General features: G+C 46.7%; 2 protein-coding genes across 5 annotated transcripts; both read right to left on the reverse strand.

The window, feature by feature from the left end:
• Nucleotides 1-2473: 2473 nt before the first annotated feature.
• On the reverse strand, nt 2474-3881 carry LOC125525050 (peroxidase 70-like). Its single transcript, XM_048690065.1, has 3 exons — nt 3624-3881; nt 3320-3511; nt 2474-3216 (listed from the first exon to the last, which is right to left on the reverse strand). The coding sequence occupies exons 1-3, from the start codon at nt 3825-3827 to the stop codon at nt 2656-2658; spliced, it is 957 nt and encodes a 318-aa protein (XP_048546022.1). The 5' UTR covers nt 3828-3881; the 3' UTR covers nt 2474-2655.
• An 8894-nt stretch (nt 3882-12775) lies between these two features.
• Nucleotides 12776-19308, reverse strand: LOC125520839 (probable ubiquitin conjugation factor E4). 4 transcript variants are annotated; one of them, XM_048685871.1, is made up of 3 exons: nt 14228-19308; nt 13479-13561; nt 12776-13107 (listed from the first exon to the last, which is right to left on the reverse strand). In XM_048685871.1, the coding sequence occupies exon 1, from the start codon at nt 19190-19192 to the stop codon at nt 16187-16189; it is 3006 nt and encodes a 1001-aa protein (XP_048541828.1). In that variant the 5' UTR covers nt 19193-19308; the 3' UTR covers nt 12776-13107; nt 13479-13561; nt 14228-16186. The 4 variants fall into 4 exon arrangements, with proteins under 4 accessions (XP_048541828.1, XP_048541827.1, XP_048541826.1 ...); XM_048685870.1 differs by having other exon boundaries at nt 12776-15554; nt 15648-19308; XM_048685869.1 differs by having other exon boundaries at nt 12776-13561.
• Between the last annotated feature and the right edge of the window lie 387 nt (nt 19309-19695).

The following is a 19695-nucleotide window of genomic DNA, read 5'->3' on the forward strand; positions in this document are numbered from 1 at the left end:
AAGATTATGCATTTACAACTTCATTATATATTATCAAAGTCATGCACAATGTTACCGAAAAAGGCTTTCGACCCGTTTTCTATATAAAACACCAACCAACCACAATCTGATACAAACACACGCCACCCCAACTCACGCACACACACAAGGCATGATACATAGGCGCTAGACGTAGCAACACCACACCCGACCAGTACAAGAGCTTCCGGGATCCTCAACCGTGGACATGCCACCGCGAAGAGATGAAGCTGCAGACGATGGACCGTGAGCTCCAAGGTGGTGCCTTTAGGAAGGTTACGACACCAAAGTGTCAGCACCGCCCGAACCGAGGGTCAGGGTTTCCCCTGGAGCAACACGACGGGCAATGAGGACCGCGACGACGCCTTCAAGAAGGGGACGAACTCGCTGCCGCCGGACTGCCCAAAGACAGAGCAGGTTTTCACCCCGCTCCACGCTCACTGCCCCTGGCATAGGTACGAAGGCCGCACCACCACCACCGATCGTCATCCCCCGGCCACCACACAGCCCACACGACCATGGCACCGGGCAGCACCTGAGCCACGGCCTCCGCCTGTGAGCACCGGGCTTCCACCACCAGAGCCGCCGCCCTGGCATCCAAGACCACCACACCTCCCTCCACACTGACCACCGGACGCTGCTGTCAGAAAGGCAGGCCCTTTGGGCGAGAATGGGACCCAGCCGGCCGAAACCGGACGGAGGAAAGCCACCGGCGGCCGCCTGGCACACCGCAGCCACCTCGCCATTTCTCGAACCGGCGCCAGGCCGCCTTCGCCACCCCTGGCAACAGCAAAAACCCGGAGGCACCCCTGCCAACCCCCGGAGCACCCCTACCACCGTGGCCAGCCAAAGACGAGGAGTGTCGAGCCACCGTGCTCCACCCTCCAGCCGCACCTCCAACCGCAGCTCCAAGCACCCCCAAGCATCAGGAGAGGGGGGCCGAACCGCCGCTACTGCGCTGCCACCCCAACCAGCCGACATGGCCCCGATCGAGGTGGGCGCCCGCAGCCCAAGCCTTCCGAGGCCCGCACCGCTGAGTAGCCAGATCTGGCCGAGCCGTCGTCAAAGTCGCAACCGCCGTCCCTGACCAGCAACACGCGCCACCATCTCCCACCTCCACCAGGAAGGAAGGACCTAGCAGAGGTGGCCGCCCGCCGACAGCGCCGCCCGCGGCCCTCGCCGCCACAGGGCCAGATCCGGCCGAGGCACCGCATCCAGACCCCGGGCACGGCCCGCCTCGTCGCATCCCACCGCGCCCGCCGGAGAGCCCTGTGCCACCCGCAGAGCCGCCGCCGCGTCCCGCGCTCCGCAGCGCCCTGGTCCGACCGCGCCGGCCCACGCCAGCCCCAGCCGCACAATGGGGTTAGAATCCCCGCCGCCGCCGCCGCCGCCGGCCGGGCTTCGCCCGGGCGCGCCCTCTGGCTGCGGCAGGAGGGGGGAGAGGGGAGGGGAAGTGGAGAGGCGCCGGCGGGTAGGGTTCCTCCCCTGCCGCCCGTGGGGGCGCCAGAGGAGGGGAGTGGTCGTCTGGTTTGAGGCTAAGATTCGCACAATGTTACTCCATATTACCCCACACTACTATTAAGATTCTACCTATAAGGTTTCTCCTAGTAGTGTTTGTTTGCGCTAGACTTTATGTATGACCCCGTTCTACACATGGTGATCTAGGTGAAATTCTCAATATTTTTGCCCAGACCACGACAAGGTAACGCAATAAGTTATTATATAGTGTATCCTAAGAAAAACAAGTTACTACATTTGCTACAGAAATACACTTCATATAACCAGTATTTTTTTTTCTCGGTTTTGTCGCAAATACACATTTGAGAGTTGCCTGATCTCCATGATAGTAGTGCAGAGACCGGCAACTTACATGACAATGAAGCACAGACAAAGGCAACAATCATCTAAACCTGAACCAGACGGCTCTTATTCTGGAAAGTGGCGGCGATGGCAGACATGCAGAGGAAAATGTGGAAGGTAGGGTTTTGCTGCCGTCAGTCGACGTAAATAGCTGGGCTAGACACTACGTGACCCGCCAGAGCAACGCCATGCGGCGGCACCGGTCCGATGGAGGAGACGAGTTTCGGACTGTCGGGTTTCCTGGCGTTTTCGCGTGGGACCCCGTCGTCAGTCCGACGTGGCGGGCGCATCTGAGCACCCCCATATCCGCCTCATATTTAGGCTAGATATGAGGGGTACTGGTCAGCCCGGCGTTTGAGTCCCGTTTGAGGGGGGCATCTGGATCGAAAAATCGTGACCGGTCAGTGACCGGACGGACCGCCTGAGTGTTTGAGGCCGGTTTAAGACGCCTGGCTGTAGATGCTCTAAACGCTCTTATATTTCTTTACTGAGTATATCCTAAAGAAACAAGTTACTACATTTGCTAGAGAAACGCACTTCATATGACCAGTATTCTTCTTTTCTGTCAGTTTTGTCTCAAATGCACATTCGAGAATTGCCAATTTGCCATCATATTAGCACTGATGAATCACGGACAAAGGCAACAATCATCTAAACCTGAACAAACGGCTCTTATTCTGCCATGCATGCATGCTGGTTGGTTACCTTCGTAGCCAACCAAACTTGAGACATCTCCGTCACCACGTAGCATAATCAATTGATCATTTCGACGATTGATCAACTGTTGACGACCCTGCAGTTGCGCCTGATCTGGCCGCTGGCCCCTGTGAGGGGGGCGATGTTGCCCATCTTGATCATGGCGGTCACGAAGTCGGCGGCGAAGAGCGCCGGGTTGGAGCCGTACTGGCGCACCAGCGCGTCCTGGGAGCCGCCGTTGAAGAGCTCCTGGTCCGAGTGTAGCAGGCCGCGCTGGGCGACCAGGTTGCGGTAGTAGGCGTTGTCGAAGACGAGCTGGGTCTGCGCATCGAACGGCGCCAGGTTGGCGTCGCCGGCAGGGGCCGCGGCGGGGCATGTCTGCCGGCGCAGCGCCGCGAAGGCCGGGTCGATGTTGGTGCCGTTGTAGATGTGGTCGCGGAAGAACTGGCACTGCGAGAAGCCGATGGTGTGCGCGCCGGAGAGCGCCGTGAGGTCGCGCGGGGTCAGCTGCTTCTTGTCGAACGCGCGGATGAGCTGGTCGAGGTTCAGCGTCGGCCCTGGGAGGTCGGCGTTCGCCTCTGCCAGGCTCGCCGTCGTCGAGTCCCGCCGGCCCAGCGGCACCGCCCAGCTCGGCCCGCCTAGCTGCAGGAACGACCGGTCCAAGTGTTGTCAGCATTAATTAAATATTCAGCCACTAGCATTTTGACGCTATGCATGCACGTGCAGTGTCCATTGTTGTATGTACCAGAAACGTGCCGTCGCGTGCGGCAAGGGCGACGATGTCGGCGCAGGAGACGACGCCGGGGCAGACAAGCTCCACGGTGGCCTTGATCCGGTCGATCACCTCGTAGCCGCGCACGGAGTTCACGTTCGGGAAGGCCGTCTTCTCGCCGACGAAGCTGCCCACATCATCCAGAAGAATGGATCCGTCACAGCCCTGACAAAAAATCCACCATTAACCCTGACCTTGTCCGTGAAAAAGGAACCCATCAATCGTAATCTAACTACGCTCGCTCCCTAGATAGCTAAATCGATCTACATATAGTTACTTGAACAAAGCAGTCATGGAAGTGGAGCCTGAGGAGGGAGGCGCCCATTCGGCGCTCGGCGAGGAGCGCGGCGATCATGGTGGCGCGCACGGTGAGCTCCAGCAGGGGGCAGCTCGTGGCGTAGAAGGACGGCGAGAGCTGCCCATATGCGGCGGAGGAGAGGAGGGAGAGGGCGAGCAAGAAATGCCATGTCCTGGAAGCCATGGCCGATATGCTAAGCTCACAAATTGATCTAGCTAAACTCAGTGTAGGATAGCTCAGTAGCTTGCTTAGCTGCCTATTTATAGTGGTCTGTATTGCATGAAATGCATGTAGGATGGTCAAAGTTAGGCCGCGAGGTCCTTCTCTGGTTGACAAAGCGCAACACAACTCTACGTAGATGCCAGAAACTGATCTATCATCACATAATGCCCACATGCCATGTCACTAGCAAGTGGCATTTCGTGTATATACGAATAATTATATAAGCAAGCTTTCGTGTGCGGTTATGGATCTTTCTGGGTAAAGATCACATTCGGCCAGCTAATTCCAATAATGTCTTCACATGCCCCATGCTCTTCATGAACTACTTTGTAATGTTATCTTAATTAATCTGATAAGATCAGAGTTATTATAATGTCTAGAGATGTATATTGTACATATTGATTTGGTGATGGGACATTGGAACGGAGAAGTATGTAACCCGTGATTTGTATACCTGTCAAGTCACGATAGCAGCAACTGCGGGCACACAAAGTAGGGTCCGCATAAGTCTGGTCACTAGGCATGCAAATTTGAAACCTTGAGGGTACCCCCCCCTTTGACCCTCTTTAATTTAACTAAATGAACTAAATTATCAGATTCACTTCATTTTTGAAACTTCAGTTCATTTGGTTACACTAAGTAAGGTCGGTGGGTACCCAAAAGGTTCTAAATTTGCATCTTTATTGGTCACCATAGGAGTACATACATTATCCCCGTTGTGTAGAGCTCATAAACGTGTATGTTATCTGCTCTGATCCGTTAGTTTTGGTTTCCACGACTGCCCATGATGGCCATTAGAACATTTTGTTTTGACGGACATTTGGGCCCGAGGAGGCCGCGGAGTGGGCCGACTTGCTGGCAACCCTCCGTCGGTGCTTGCGGACTATCTAGACACCGTTTCTTGGTACTTTACCCCCTCGGGGATCTTCTTGGCCGGCCTGCGTACCATCTCTTTTGCCGTCGGGCGCCCCTTTCTCTGAACCCTTCCACTTTGGAAGGCGCCCATGCCAGTCAAGATCAAAATCTTTGTCTAGCAACTATTGCGGGATCGCCTCCCATCTGGGATGGAGGTGGTCAAACAACATGGCCCTAGAGATGGTATGTTCCCCCTCTGTGTTTGTTCCAGAGAGTGGAATACACATCTTTTCGCCTGCTCGGCGGAGAGGCTGCTTTTGAGCTTTGTCTGTGAGGCTCGGGGGTCCGACTGGGAGGCCCTAGACCTGGCTGGGTTCATCCAAACCCTTGCCAACCAAACCGGAAGGAGAGACGCCTCTTATGGCTTGTGTTCGCGGCGCTAGCTTGGACACTGTGGACAACGCGTAACAAGATGGTTATTCAGCTGGTGTTCCTTGCGCGAGCCTCTGATTCTATCTTCAAATTCCTTGCTTTCTTGCAACACTGGCACTTGTTTTCTCGGCAGTGGAATCGCGATGGCTTGGCTCCATGAAGGATGTGATGACTTCTACAACACGTCGTCCAGCTTCGCTGCAAACCTCCTGAGATGTTGGCCACTTGGTGATATCTTTTTCACCTTTTCTTTTTGGTTTTTTAATTGGGTGTATTTATGCCGATGCTTTCATTTCATAATGTAGTGTGTTCACGCTTTTTGAGATTTAACTTTGGAACAAATTTAACCAACATGGGCGACTGCGGCGGGAGCATGACAAATACCTTTGCATTTGTATTTGAAAGATGTTTTCAAAGGTATATTTTTCAGTAAAATGATTTATGTATTATTGATCTAATTTATGGTCAAAGTTGAATCTCGAAAAGCGTGGGCTCACTACATTATGAAATGGAGAGAGTAATAGATTTTGATAATTCATTCCGAAAGAAAGAAAATTATGACACCCCACTGTGAGAAACAATTATTTGAAGACCTTCTCGTCCTCCTATATCAGTGTGAAAATGGATTTAAGCAACAAAGGTAAGTGGGTGACGGTTCGTTTGAGGTACGTTAATCTTTCTATGAAAGATCATGCTCTTTAGGAGCTTTCTTCCCCTGAGTATATTATAGATCAATATTGACGCGGGTTTTGTGGAGGGCACTAGATCAGCCAGCGTAAGAGTTGTTTTCAGGAATCATCTTGGCGATGTCATTTCTTCGTGGGACTTTATTGGGTCGTGTACCTGTGTGGATGGAGCGGAACTTTTAGCGTGCCTCGTCGGATTATACATCGGTATTTCTCTCCACAAAATCAATTATTTTCGAAATTGATTGCTCATTTATGGTATCTTTTCTGGCGAATGAAACGATGGACAGGTCCCCTCTCGTTGATCTCAAAAAGGAAGTGTTGAGTGTTTCAACGTTTATTAGTAATCTTATAAGATTATTATGATTAATCGGCAGGCCAATATAATAGCGCGTGAGATTGCTAAGTTTAGTTTTGATAATAGGCCTGATGGTGTGCTTTGTAAAAGCGTTCTGTCCTATGTGGTAAATTCTGTAATGAACGACTGTAAGAACCATTTAATTAATATATGGAAAGGGGTTTTCATTTTTTTAAACTCCTGTCCAAGTACATTTGCGCGCTAGAAATTTGCAGTCGTCCGAGATGCTAGAAAGTTGCATAGCACGCCTAACTCCCAACCGTATTGTATTGTTGCTTCCCTTCTCCATCACCCGTACGTCAACAATTAGGATCATGGCTTGTCGCTAGCAGCACGAACGCACCGCACCGGCCGGCCGATCAGAAGAAATTAAAGGGCATGCAGATGCAGGCTCGTCTCTTCTGAAAGATTACTAATAAACGGCATGCAGATCAGTGCTGGAGATGGTATGTTCCCCCTCTGTGTTTGCTCCGTGTGGCTTTACTCAGCAGTGGCACACACGTAGCTCTCGTTCCCAGCCGGAGACCGGCCGTGTCCGGTGGCTTGCTCCTTTTCTGTGTTCTGGTACGATCGATGGAGCTGAACGAATGTGAACTGCATTCTTTGTAGGGCCGAACTGATCGATCGATGCTGGGCTCCTGTGCTGCTGAACTTAAATATTGTTATTATCTGATGTGTACGTGTCCACATATCCAACAAACTTCCAATTTTACACGGTTGTCATTTGCGATGTGGCCTGCATGCAGCACTGTTACATACGTATTGTGTTTTTGTACGTTCTTGTGGTTGGATGGGTTGGCACGAATTATCCCTGATTTGTCATATTTGATTTGATACGTGCGTGGGATTTAATTAGTTTAACTGTTTGCATAGGAGAGGTTCTGGCTTATCTTCTTCGGTTCCTGTAATCACTTCTAGAATTGGATATTGTCCCGTCTCCCGTGTGCCGGTGTGCCAAGAAGCACACACGAAACGTAGCTAGAAACCTCGGAAAATTCATTACCGGGCGTTCTGAAAATAGACACTGGGTGCAGTTCTGCTTTTCTTTTTACGCGAAACAGTTGGGCAAAAAGAGAGAGGCTTCTCAAACTGACATATCAATCCACATATAAGCACATGCTTCCATCTTCACCACTGAACCAAGTACAATCATGCATTAACCAAGCTCAATAGCAAGAATTAACATTCAAACAGGAACAAAGTCTCCCTAAAAAAAAACAGGAACAAAGTCAACACCGAAACGTAGCATCTCACACTCAGCTGATGAGCTTACATGATATCTAAGATGAAGCAACAGCTCAGTAACCAAGACATAAGTTTACCGTCCATTCCCCTAGAACGCGGATGGATTACGCGGACCGGATGTAAACACGGATCGAATACGAAAGCATAAGTGAGGAGGTGAAAATAGGGCTTACAGCCATTGCTAAAGTGCTGTGGGTGATGTTGCTGATGCCGATGATGGAGGCCGATGGGTGCCCTGTTGTTTTTCGATCCGCTGAATGCCGTCACTGGTGTGAGATTGAAGAATGGGGAATTGGAGAGAGCAAGGTTGTCAGAATCGCGATTTTGAATCGGATCGGAGCTCTGATGGTAGGATCGCAAATCGTAGAATCTTCACTATCAGGATCGTAAAAACGTAGATTCTATAAACTAAAATCGTAGAATCAGAGGAGTTAGTTTGGATCGTAAAGTCATAGAATCGTATAACAGAATCGCGATTCTGACAACCTTGGGAGAGAGGGGTGAGGGTAATTATTCCCGGCGGTTCGGGAAACAACGCGACGTCTCGAACATGGCTCCTCGCGTGCAGCAGCTGCTGCCCACGTGCATCCCACGGGCATGGTTGTGGAGAAATTGCCGATTTGGTGGTTCCCTACGGGCCTGGCACCAAGGTGCTTTAAGTTTTCTGCTATGCAGGGCAAACAGTGAACGAAGGTAACCAAACAACATATTTTCCTCTCGCGCGTGTCTAGTTGGGCCTCATGCAGGCTACCAAACATGCCCCCAGCAATCTTTCAAAATGATCGAGCCCCGGCTAGCTCTAGTTGCTTCTTCCTCAACAGAATTTGCAACGACAATGCCACTCCACTCCATCGTTCTCCTGGGTTTTAGAGTGAACCGTAAAACAATTTTGCGGGCAGTTAAGGCCCGGCGCAGAACAAATCTTACAAACCGTACACAAAATTTAAAAACCTAAACATAGTTTCGTTCCTGCTACATAGTTCGTCCGGAACACATCGAAGATCATTAACATGCATAAACTAAAAACATAGATAAAATTTAGCTCGATGTCGGGGCGGCGGCTCATGGCTTGACATTAAGGTAGTACTCGCACGCCGACCGGTAGAGCACGTTCGCGAGCTCGAACACGTCCTTCGTCGAGCCATCGACGGCGGCGCCATCTTCACCGGCCACCACCACGTCCTTCGTGGCGGCGAGCTCGGTCGCCGCATCATGAGGCCCCTTGGTCGTTGACCTAAGGTGGCCGTCGAGCTCGTTGAAGGGGCTCCATGCGCCCCGGCCGCCGCTGCAGGAGAGCACGCCGCGCTCGCGCGCTTTCCTCGAACACCTGGCTCAACGGCAGGCCGACTAGAGTGCCGACCTCCATGTCGTGCTGGACACACTTGCGCGGTGGCGACCCGTCGGCGTCCCCCACGTCCTCGAGCACCTTCCGCCATGGATCTGCGAGAGAGGGCAAAAAACGGCCAAAATCGCTCACCGGAGAAATGAAATGAAGGTGGCGGAGATGAGAGGATTGCGGCGGAGGGGACGGAGCTTATTCAAGACAGGAACCCTAAAATGCCTCCTATAGATATAGCGGCAGATATAGCGATTTGCGGGCCGCCCATATATTTTTTACGGGCCAGGGGAATTTTAGCGCACCTGTTCCGGCCCGAAAAAGCCCGAAATTGTAAAGTGGCCGGAAATATATGGGTCGGCGGCGGTATAGCGCATCTGCTAGAATTGTTCTAAGAGATGCCTCCATGGAGATCTCCTATACATCGCTTCAGGCGCCACTTTGTCTCTATACAGCATGAAGCAGCTTGTATGGGCCGGCCCATCTAAATCATGTGCTACTGTTTCCTCACCTAGGTTTTTTCCTGGTTTGTGTTCAATAGGCCAGTGGACCAGTTGACCTGAGCACCAAAAATAAAAAAATAAATTATTGAAAAAAGTTCATAAATTTGAAAAAAATACATTTTTTAAAAAAGTTCATATCTTTTGGAAAAAGTAAATGTAAATTTTGAAAAATATTGTAAATTTCAATAGACCCGGTAATTTAAGAAAGTTAGACAAGACCCGGTTTGGAAAAACAACACAAAGAAAGCATCGGGAGCTTCCAAAAGCTTGCCAAAACCGGGTTCGGTAGCTTAATCCGAACAAAATCCCGCTATTATCATGTGCCGGCCCTTTGCTAGCAAGGGCGAATCGAGCATGTGCGCTAGTTAACATAATAGCCTGTAACTGGCGGCGCATATATAGCTTGCTTATAGGAGATGTTGGTTCGGTCCAGTAGCGCTGTTGGTTGTATCGTTTTCCATTTTGTTTTTATATTTCCCCCTTTTTATCTTTTCCAAAAATACTAAATACATAAATGTTTCACAAATAATTACTTTAGTTTAAAAAAACATTTGCAGTGCTAAAAAATGTTGTTACATTAAAAAAATGTTTCAACACATTCCAATTTGTTTTTGAAAAAAATGTACTTAAAAATATTAATCATGTATTTGAGAATGGCAAACGTATATCAAATAAAATATACAGATGTATACGAAAATGTACAATTTGTATAATTTTTTGACATCAATACATGTATTTGAAAAAAGTTTATCATTGTATTTAAAATATGTTAATAATTGTATTTAAAAAGTATTAAATCATGTATTTAAAAGGTATACACCAAAACGAACCAAGAGTGTATGTTCCTCCCTTCGTTCCACAATCTAAAATGTGGACACATGCCAATGTTCAACTTAGAGCAACAATTGAACTAACGGTTAGTTAGTTATAAGATAAGAACTGCCAAGTGTCTATAAAAATGAGTACAACGTATCATTTTAATGTCATATCGACGCCAACACGTGTTAGGATAGCATATATTCTTGCATGCTTAGCGTATTATCTCAGCTGATTCTATATGATTTTCAGAATAGATCGATCGATTCTGTTCGGTTCTATTGTATAGCTGGCAACCTTATCTTTTGTATTACATACTACATATTCTTTGGAATACAACGTTCCGCACATGTGTGGGAAATCTTCTCATACACTTCAGTTTGCATTAATGTACACTACAATACCGAAGTTAGACTATGTAGGTTCTCCCTTCTCTCACAATCTAAAGTGTGGACAAACATCAACGTTCAACTTAGACCAACAATTGAAAGTGTTCAATAAATATGATTACAATGTGTTATTTTCATGCCATATCGCTTGCAAAAATCATTTGTCTGCTTGATGGGTTCTGTCTTTCATCCACTCGATCGATCATCCTGAGGTTGTGCAGTGGACGAAGTAATGTTGATTGATTAGGCAAACCGAGGCAGCATCAGGTGCCGGCCAATGCAAACCACCACTTTCCTTTTGCGTTTGAACAGGGTAACGGGAAAGTGAAGAGCCAAGCTAGCTCGTTGGGCATCTCTGCAGCTCTAGGTTGTCGCCAACCTAGCTGGTCCTGGAGGGGAACGCGTGAAAAACGAAGGACCAGAAGTGGCTGGACGTGCATGGATGGAGTGAGGGACAAGTTTCAACATTTTATCGTGAGAGAGACGACGATCATTTTTCACTCTTGTAGCCAAAACAACTCCACAAATTTTCACGTTGTTATCAGCATCTCGCATTAGTGGAGACTGGAATGGAATTGCTGCAGGACGAATGGTCTAACATTCGGACTCCACACTCTTCCTGCCCAAGTTCACACCTAAACCTTCCTCCTAAGCCACACTAATGCAAGCTTCCGTGCCAAAGAAGATACAACTGATTTTTCTTATAAAGAAATTAATCTTCATTGAGCAAATGTCCGGCCTCTGTATAAGAGGATGGCGACATCCAACACGTCCATAATATGTTTTTCAAAGTATGTTTTTCAAAAAAATTGGCATTAAAGCCACAATTTAACCTCAGAATTTTTTGGCATTTCAAAATATGTTTTTCAAAGTGGGTTCATATGTACCCGGGTTCATCCATGCATTTCCCAAGTCATCTAAGGTCAGTTTAGTTTGCATCCACAACCTGATGCCTCGAAAAAACTTGTGCCTGGAGAGGTGATGGTTTTCTGCCTGTCCAGGCTCACATGCGACTGGCTAAGGGTGTGTTTGGTAGGTGCATGAGCTCAAAAGTTTCTTATAGTGATTGTTTGGCATGATGTATGGGCTCACGAGAGGCCTCTCAGCCCTGCTAAGTTGAGCAGGCCCAGATAAGGTGCACGGACGCAGCCATGCTCGCACCAACCCTCAAAAAATGTGCAGAATTTCAAATTTTATTTCAATTCTCAAAAATTGTTTAGAATTACAAATTTTGTTTGATTTTACAAAAAAATCAGAATTTTAAAATTAATGGGATTTTCAAATAAAATCAATTTTTAAAAAAAATCGCAAAAAATGTTAAAAGTTTCAAATTTTGTTTAATTTTTTAGGAAGTGTTCAGAATTTTACAATTTGTTTAAATTTAGAAAAAATGTTGAGAATTTCATATTTTGTTTAATTTAAAAAAATGGCAAAATGTTTTTGATTTCCAAAAAAGTTCACAATTTGTTTAAATTTCAAAGCATGTTCAGAATTTCATATTTTGTTTATATTTACAAAAAATGTTCAGAATTTAAAATTTTGTTTAAATTAAAAAAGGAATTACAAAATGTCGTAAAATTTTCAGATGTTGTTCAGAATTTCAAATTTTCGAAAAATGTTCAGAATTACATTTTAAAAAAATAAAAAAAATTGAAATCCCAAAAATTGTCTAATTTAAGAAAAAGGGAATTCCAAATGTGTTTTAAGTTTTTGTTCACATTTTTCAATTTTTTCCACCATTCAAAAAAATTATTCGGAATTCAAAATTGTTCAACATGTCTAAAACATGCAGGCTGTCAAAGAGTCAGCATGTCTCAGTACATACACCGCTACCGAACAACAAAAAAAGGCATGTGCTCAGCCTGTGTAGAAGGAGAACGACAATGCTATTGTGGGAACTGCTACCATACACACCCTAAGTGCATGCGTACATTTTTCTAAACCAGGCTAAACACAAGAAGCGCCTCCCAGCCAGGCTCGTACAGGCATCTCCAGGCTCCTAACCAAACAACATCCGGGCAGCTTCACGGCAAGACTCAAGCCAGGCACAAAGCGCTCAGGACAGAAGTATCGGATGAAAATATTTGACATGAATGTTTAAAATGTTATAACACTAGCTAGCACTTCCAAAGATCCTAAACTCTAGTTTGTGTTCAAGGAAGTGAAGAAGAAAACATATCATTAGGTAAGTTCAATGCTAGAAAATCAAAATTAGATGAGCTGGCATCAAGAACACTCAAATACTCGATGCTGCTAGCATAAATAATTATAGCAGAAAAATAGTAGTAGTGAGTAGTGAATAGCCTTAATTAAGATCTTTTAGTTCCACTTCGGTAAAATACATCCACCGCTTGTCCAGCTATCGATTCCTTTTCAATTGATAAGAAAAAATATTTCTGTTGTGAATAAAGTGCATACAGCAAATTGCAAAAGGAGATATGACAGTAGAGGGAACTGAATCTGGGAGACAAACATTCAGTAATCTTTCTAAATGATTGAGCCCTGGCTAGATCTAGCTGCTTCTTCCTCAACTGAACCTCCAACATCGCCACCGCTCCACTCCATCGTTCTCCCTGTCTCTGTTCTCTGGATAAGAAATGCCTCCAGGGCCTCCCTCCTCCCTGGACGCAGGCAAAAAAGAAATGACAACGGGCTCACAAAGAATAACATGCTGAAAACAAAAATCAATAAGGCAAGCAGGCCCAAGAATATAAACAAGCTGGCTGAAAGAATCTGGAGACAAATCGTGCCATCAGAAAATCAACTGTGCAGTGTGCACCAACTGAAGAACAACCGACTGTTTTTTAGGGAAAATGTTTTTTTAAGACACCAACAATAATTCACAGCTGAACAAAATGATGAAATGTTAATACAAGTGGGCTTGCCATAACCAAACAATCAATGATAAGCAATGCATCACAGTATTTTTCTTCATGGTGTATGAGCTGTATGCTCAACTTAGATTTGCAGGGAGGAGTTTAGCGCCATTTACCAAAAATTGATCCAGCCTGAAACTGTAACATCTATTCCGCAGAAAAATGTCCATACAAGAGATGAGCCAAGTCAACACCCAACCTGTTCACATGACACAAATTGGTCAAATACACGCACAAGCTTCTCAAGCTGACACATAAATCCATCTATAAACACAGGCTCCAATTCTAACCACTGAATTAAGTACATTCATGTATTAAACAAGGCTCCAAACATGGAAATGGCAACAAATAATGTTCAAACATGAACCAAATCAATGCCCAAACGTAGCATCTCACACTCAACTGATGAGCATAAATGACATCTAAGATGAAGCATCAGCTTGGTAACCAAGACAGAGGTTCACTGTCTGGCATCTTTAGCTCCTGCCACGGCAACCTTCAGAATCTCCAGCATGAAATTCTACTTATCAGATAGCATGTACTCCCTTTGTAAACTAATATTCCCTCCGTCCCAAAATAAGTGTCTCGACTCAAGTATAACTTTGCACTAAAGTTAGTACAAAGTTGGGACACTTATTTTGGGATGGAGGGAGTATAAGATCTTTTAGATCACTAAAGTAGTCATCTAAAAGGTCTTATATTAGCTTACAGAGGGAGTAGGCTGTAAGAGAACAAGGATGTGAGAAAAACATATAACAGAACAAGTTGTACACATATTTTTTGCAATAGCCAAGTGGAAGAACATGTATGAAATAATAGAACAAATCATAACAAAATGGAGTTCTGGTAGTGCCCAGCAGCCAACCTTTGGAATAAACAAACATAGTAGCTAGCAGAGCTTGAGGCACCAGCTTTCGGTAGTAAACCAAATATATGTACTCCAGCTCTTTCATGAAAGCTATGTGACACCCATCAGATCATTAGTTCCCGAGAACAAAAACAAGTGCAGGTGCCATGCCAGCTCTCATACTGGTTAATCGTTGCGATCAGGTTAAGTAACTGAATAAATTATAAGCAGTTGACAAAAGGTTGCTTTCAGGCGACCCCAAGTATAATTAAGCAGTGCTCATGTAAAATACTAGTGCAGTTATGCTCAGATGACTTGTCGAGATCGGAGATGGATGTTTCATTTTGGTCCTATGTCAAGATAAGTTTCCACACTAGGAACAAGTTAATATCACTATATCAGTTCTGCTTGCACAAATTTAAACAGCGTAACTTTAGAGCAGACGTGCAAGATTGGGAGATTAGTCTTTAGCCTATAGCAAGATTGAGATGAACACATTCTTGAACAAGTCATTGCCACATCTATGTATACAATTAAAGAAAGTGATTCATTTTTAAATCCTATCAGTAATGGCACGGTGTTCATGGTCAGGGCATTTGTTTTATATATTAAAGGTGTGCTACCAATACCAGTAAGCTAGAAGTATCAGATGAAAATATTTGACATGAATGATTAAAATGTTAGAACATTAGCTAGCACCTTGTTGCTACGAAAGAAACGAATTGGTGCGACCTAAAAGACTGAATAGTATTTTATTCAAACATGCACAATTTGTTAACTTTAGCACAGAGATCAGCTCTGTTTCTAATGGACGAGAACCATGAACTGTTACATACAAGGAAAATAAGTGATAGAAATGAAGCTTTCAACTTATTGGGATAAAAAAAGGCATGGTGAGACTAGTGGCTGCAGGAATGGACATATTTTTTCCTAAACTGAAGTACATGACTAATATCCAAAAGAAAGCTTATACAATCTTGACAAAAAATACTAGCATGGACTTGAATATTTTTTTGTCTTTCTTTCAGATGAAGAAAAATTTCTGTAAGACAGCACATCATTTTATTTGAACTGATTGACTAGAGCTGGTCCACACGAACGGCCCACCTCAAAGATCCTAAAATCTAGTTTGTGTTCAAGTAAGTGAGGAAGAAAACATATCAGAAGATAAGTTCAATGGTAGAAGAAGAAAACTGGATTAAGCTGGCATCAAGAACATTCACAAATATTCATGGTTGCTAGCACAAATAATTAGCAGAAAAATAGTAGTATTGACTCGCCTTAATTAAGATCTTTTAGTTCCATTTCGGTAAAATACATCCACCGCTTTTCCAGCTATGGGCTCCTTTTCAATTGATAAGGAAAGAAAATTGTGTGGTGAATAAAAGTGCATACAGCAAATTGCAAAAGGAGATATGACAGTAGAGAGAACTGAAACCTGGGAGACAAACATCCAGTCATTTTTCTAAATGATCAAACTCTGGCTAGCTCTAGCTGCTTCTTCCTCAACTGAACCTCCAACGACAATGCCGCTCCACTCCATCATTCCCCCTGTCTCTGTTCTGCATAAGAGATGCCTCCATGGGCCTCCTTCCTGGATGCAGGTAGAGTAAAAGACAACAGGCGCCCAAAGAATAACGGGCTGAAAACAAAAACCAATAAGGCAAGCGGGCCCGACAAACAAGGCTGGCTGTACAAATCTGGAGACAAATCGCGCGATCAGAAAATCAAGCCCCGATTGAGAGCAGTCGACTGTTTTTAAGGAAAAATACCATTTTTTAACGCACACACCAATAATAATTAACCGCTGAACAAAACGATAAAATGTTTATACAAGTGAACTTGACATAACCTAACGGTCCATGATAAGGCAATGCATGACAAAGTGTACAAGCTTAGATTTGCAGGGAGCACTCTACGCCATTTACCGACAATTGATCAGGCCTGAAACTACTGTCCATCCCAGCTTTTAGCAGTTCACTCCACCATATCAGCAGCACCATCAGGCTCCCCGGTCTGAGTGTCGACAGCCCTCCGCTTCCTCGACTGCTGGGACCTGACAAATTCTTCAATGCGCAACTTGAGATCTGTATCTGGTATCAACATGTCTTGAGTGAGCTGGGAGCGGTTGAACGGATCAGTACTGTCACTGAGCAAATGCCGAACAATAACTGGTCGATCTACTGTGACCCGCGACGATGGTAGTATCACAGGATCATTCATCAGAGTATACTGGATCGGATCAAGAAATTCGTCTGGTATGTCCCCAAGGATAGCCTCAGCGTCCATGGCCTCAGCGGCAGCAGCTTTTGCTTTACCTGCAAGTTGCATAAACTCCTGTATGATTTGGGGGTCTACCCCAATCTTCCACAAAATATTAGTTGCGCTAGCAAACAACTGCTCACTGTATGACCTTCCGTCTTTTGAGATTGCAGCTGGGAAGACAGCTTCCTTATCACCCCTTGCAATGTGGACATAGATGGTAGCAATCTGTTTCAATAGCTGCTTCGGTTTGAACTCATACTTCTCTGGATCTTTTACAGTCAAGGATTTCCTCTGGGGACCAGCAAGCTGCAAGAGGAAGTAATTTAACATGCTCGCCACCCTTTCCACCATTTCTGGAAGAAGCAAAGGTGCTGGAATTTGTTCTGACGTGAAAGCAAGCATCCCAACATCCTCATTTGCGAGCTTCATATCAAATCGAGCAATATTCTCTGACTGATGAAACGCGCGCAACCGCTCCTCTCTTTCTTGAGCAGGCCTGCTATCCCATGCAACAGTATTAGCCATTTCAGCCTCTATTTCCTTTAGCTCAAGAATCCTTTTCAAACTCTCATCAAGAAGATAGATGCTATCATTGATAAGGAAGTTCAAAAAATTCAAGTAGACACCCTTTTCCTCTTCTTTAGCCATTTGTCTCCAAGCATTTCGATGACTGGGAACATCCCATAAATACTCAAGAAGCTCAGCAATGTTGTGCCGGATATTAAATTTGTCGAAGAACTGTGTATGGGAGCCAGTGAATTCAATATCCACATAAAGCTTCAGAAGATTCTTGACAAGATAATCGAGACATAGTTGGTGCCCCTCAAATAACGAGGCTGTGGATTTCAAGCCGCTTCTTTGTGGCATCCAGCTTTTCAAAACTTCAACCATCTTTGCTTTCAGGTAAGGATTTTTAATGTAAGAAGAGCTCGCCATGAACATGATGTTGAAATTGAGAAAATTATCCAATGGGAAGCCCTCCAGAGCTTTTGGAATTCTAGAGGTTAGAGCAAGTAAATCCATTGCATCATCAAGAAAATGCTCCGGTATGCAGGAAAATTCCATGGGGCATTCTGATGGCAAAGGCATCTTAAATCCCCCAACTAGGTCTACTGACCACAATATCATTAATCTGTAGAAAGATAGTGCACGCTGAAGAAAAGCACTGTCCCTTAGTATCTGAGATTCATAGCAGAACTGTTCTTGGGATAAGGCTGCAACTATCTTCTCCAAGCGTGTTATATCTTGCTCAAGCTGTGGTGAACTTCCTCCTTGATCTCTGATTGCTTTGTTTGCTTCCAAATCATCTTCACACCTTGCGAGTTCCTGAGAGATATGTTTAAGATCTGCCACAGCTTTCATCACTCCCAAGTTAAGTACCCTTGCCGTCATGAAAAAACATTCGCAAATAAATGAGAAATTCTCTTTATTTGCCTTCCCACTGGCATTATCTTGGCTCCAGCTCTCTATCCATGATGAGACTTCTTCTGAGGAGGCATTTACAGCGGTCAAGCTCTTGAAATCTACTCTTTTGTTGCAGAAGAGGTACTTGACATCAATCTTGCCCTTCATCGACTCCATTTTATCCAAAAAAGGCTCGCACAGACGGAGCATGACAGCACTGAGATTGACAAACATACCCGAACTTGCACATTTCAAAGGGTCCACACGCATGCCAGATCTTCCTGCATTTGTGTTTATCACCGCTGCCAGATATTCAAGGACCTTTTCTCGAGTATCCGAATTCTTAAGCAGCACTAGAAGAACATCCCTCAGCCCATCCTGCAAGCTATTCATAACATTCTGTATTGCTGCGAATGATGACAGTAAATCAGCCGGCCTGCGTGTAGATGCATCAGAGAAGCACTGTTGCCCAACATCAGGCTGGCTTGCGAATTCACGATCGGGAATAGCACTGACATGGAAGAAGGCCCCAAGCAAGCTGCAGATCTCCATGGTTCTTCCTTCCCCAATCAGCATGATTTGATTCTTAGGAATCCACTTGGGGTGCTGCACCAGAGCCTTGGCGCAGTTGGGGATCCCCACCAGCCGCTTCAGCACACGGAGAGGCCGCTGGAAGTCGCCCAGCGCCGATACCTTGTCGACGCTCTGCCTCAGGCGCTCGTACAGCTCGCCCATCACCGGCTCGACGGCGTCATAGTCGGCGTTCCCGAAGAGCTCGTCCAGGAAGCCCCCCGGCGGCGGGGCGCCGGGGGACGGGGCGGAGTCGAGCGGGTCGGCGGCCTCCGCGAGCAGGAAGACGAGCAGCTCGGCGGCGGGGTGGGGCGCGTTGGGGGGCGTCGGGAAGGTGTCCGGGTTCCCCGCGACGATGCGCGCGTAGGAGAGGATGAGGCCGCGGACGTGGGCGATGGACACCCTGAGCCGCGCCTGGAGCGCGGGGTCGCGGATCGTGGAGATCTTGCGGGCCTCGTCCGCGGCGCGGCCGAAGGCGGCGGCGAGGAACCGGAAGGGCGGCGGCGAGGCGTCGGGGAGGGAGAGGCGGTCGATGAGGAGGCGCTCGGCGGCGTCGCGGAGGGCGAGGAGGGGGCGCGACTCGGAGAGGAGCTCGGCGGCGGTGAGCTCGAGGTAGGGCACGGCGGGGTTGGGGGCGGACGGGGGCGCGAGGGAGACGAGGAGGATCTTGCGGAGGATGATGTCCTCGACCTCGTCCGGCGAGCGCTGCGGCCGCGACGGCGCCGGCGCGGACGGGGACGCCATGGGATCGGATGCGGCGGCGGCGGTTGCTGCTGCGTCGACTTCTACGGCGGACTCGCTGGGGTTTGGAGGGTTTGTTTTTTTCTTTTGACGGGAGGGGCTACGCCGACACGTTAGAAGCGTCCCGAAGGCCCCAGATTTTTCCACCAGATAAGCATCGACGCATACTTTACGCCAGGACCCAAGAGAAAACGAAAAATACAACCACGTCCCTGACTTTTGCAAAGAGAACCCCAAAACAGAGAAGGAAAAGGCGATCATGTCAAAACCAACTCCGGTGATATTCATGCATTGCATGGACTTTATCCGATTTCGAGTACCACCGGAGAGACCTCCTCACAGGAGGAGACTTCCGTTGCTGCTGATTGGGACTCGACCTGTTGTTATATACTGAGGCGTCGTGGTAGAGGGTCATGGCCACACCCTTGTAGCCCTCCAAATCCTTTGCCTTGGGCTTGGGCCTCGATGGCGGACTTAACTTCAAGGAGGCCTTCCGCCACAACATC

The sequence above is a fragment of the Triticum urartu genome, chromosome 7 (assembly GCF_003073215.2).
Source record: "Triticum urartu cultivar G1812 chromosome 7, Tu2.1, whole genome shotgun sequence".
Classification (NCBI taxonomy): domain Eukaryota; kingdom Viridiplantae; phylum Streptophyta; class Magnoliopsida; order Poales; family Poaceae; genus Triticum; species Triticum urartu.

Excerpts from the sequence above, each read along its gene's own strand:
- LOC125525050 (XM_048690065.1), bottom strand. The coding sequence starts at position 3,827 with ATGGCTTCCAGGACATGGCATTTCTTGCTCGCCCTCTCCCTCCTCTCC. Across the intron at positions 3,512-3,623 it reads TCCATGACTGCTTTGTTCAA|GGCTGTGACGGATCCATTCT; the intron begins GTAACTATATGT and ends ATTTTTTGTCAG. Across the intron at positions 3,217-3,319 it reads CACGCGACGGCACGTTTCTG|CTAGGCGGGCCGAGCTGGGC; the intron begins GTACATACAACA and ends TCGTTCCTGCAG.
- LOC125520839 (XM_048685870.1), bottom strand. The coding sequence starts at position 19,192 with ATGGCGTCCCCGTCCGCGCCGGCGCCGTCGCGGCCGCAGCGCTCGCCG.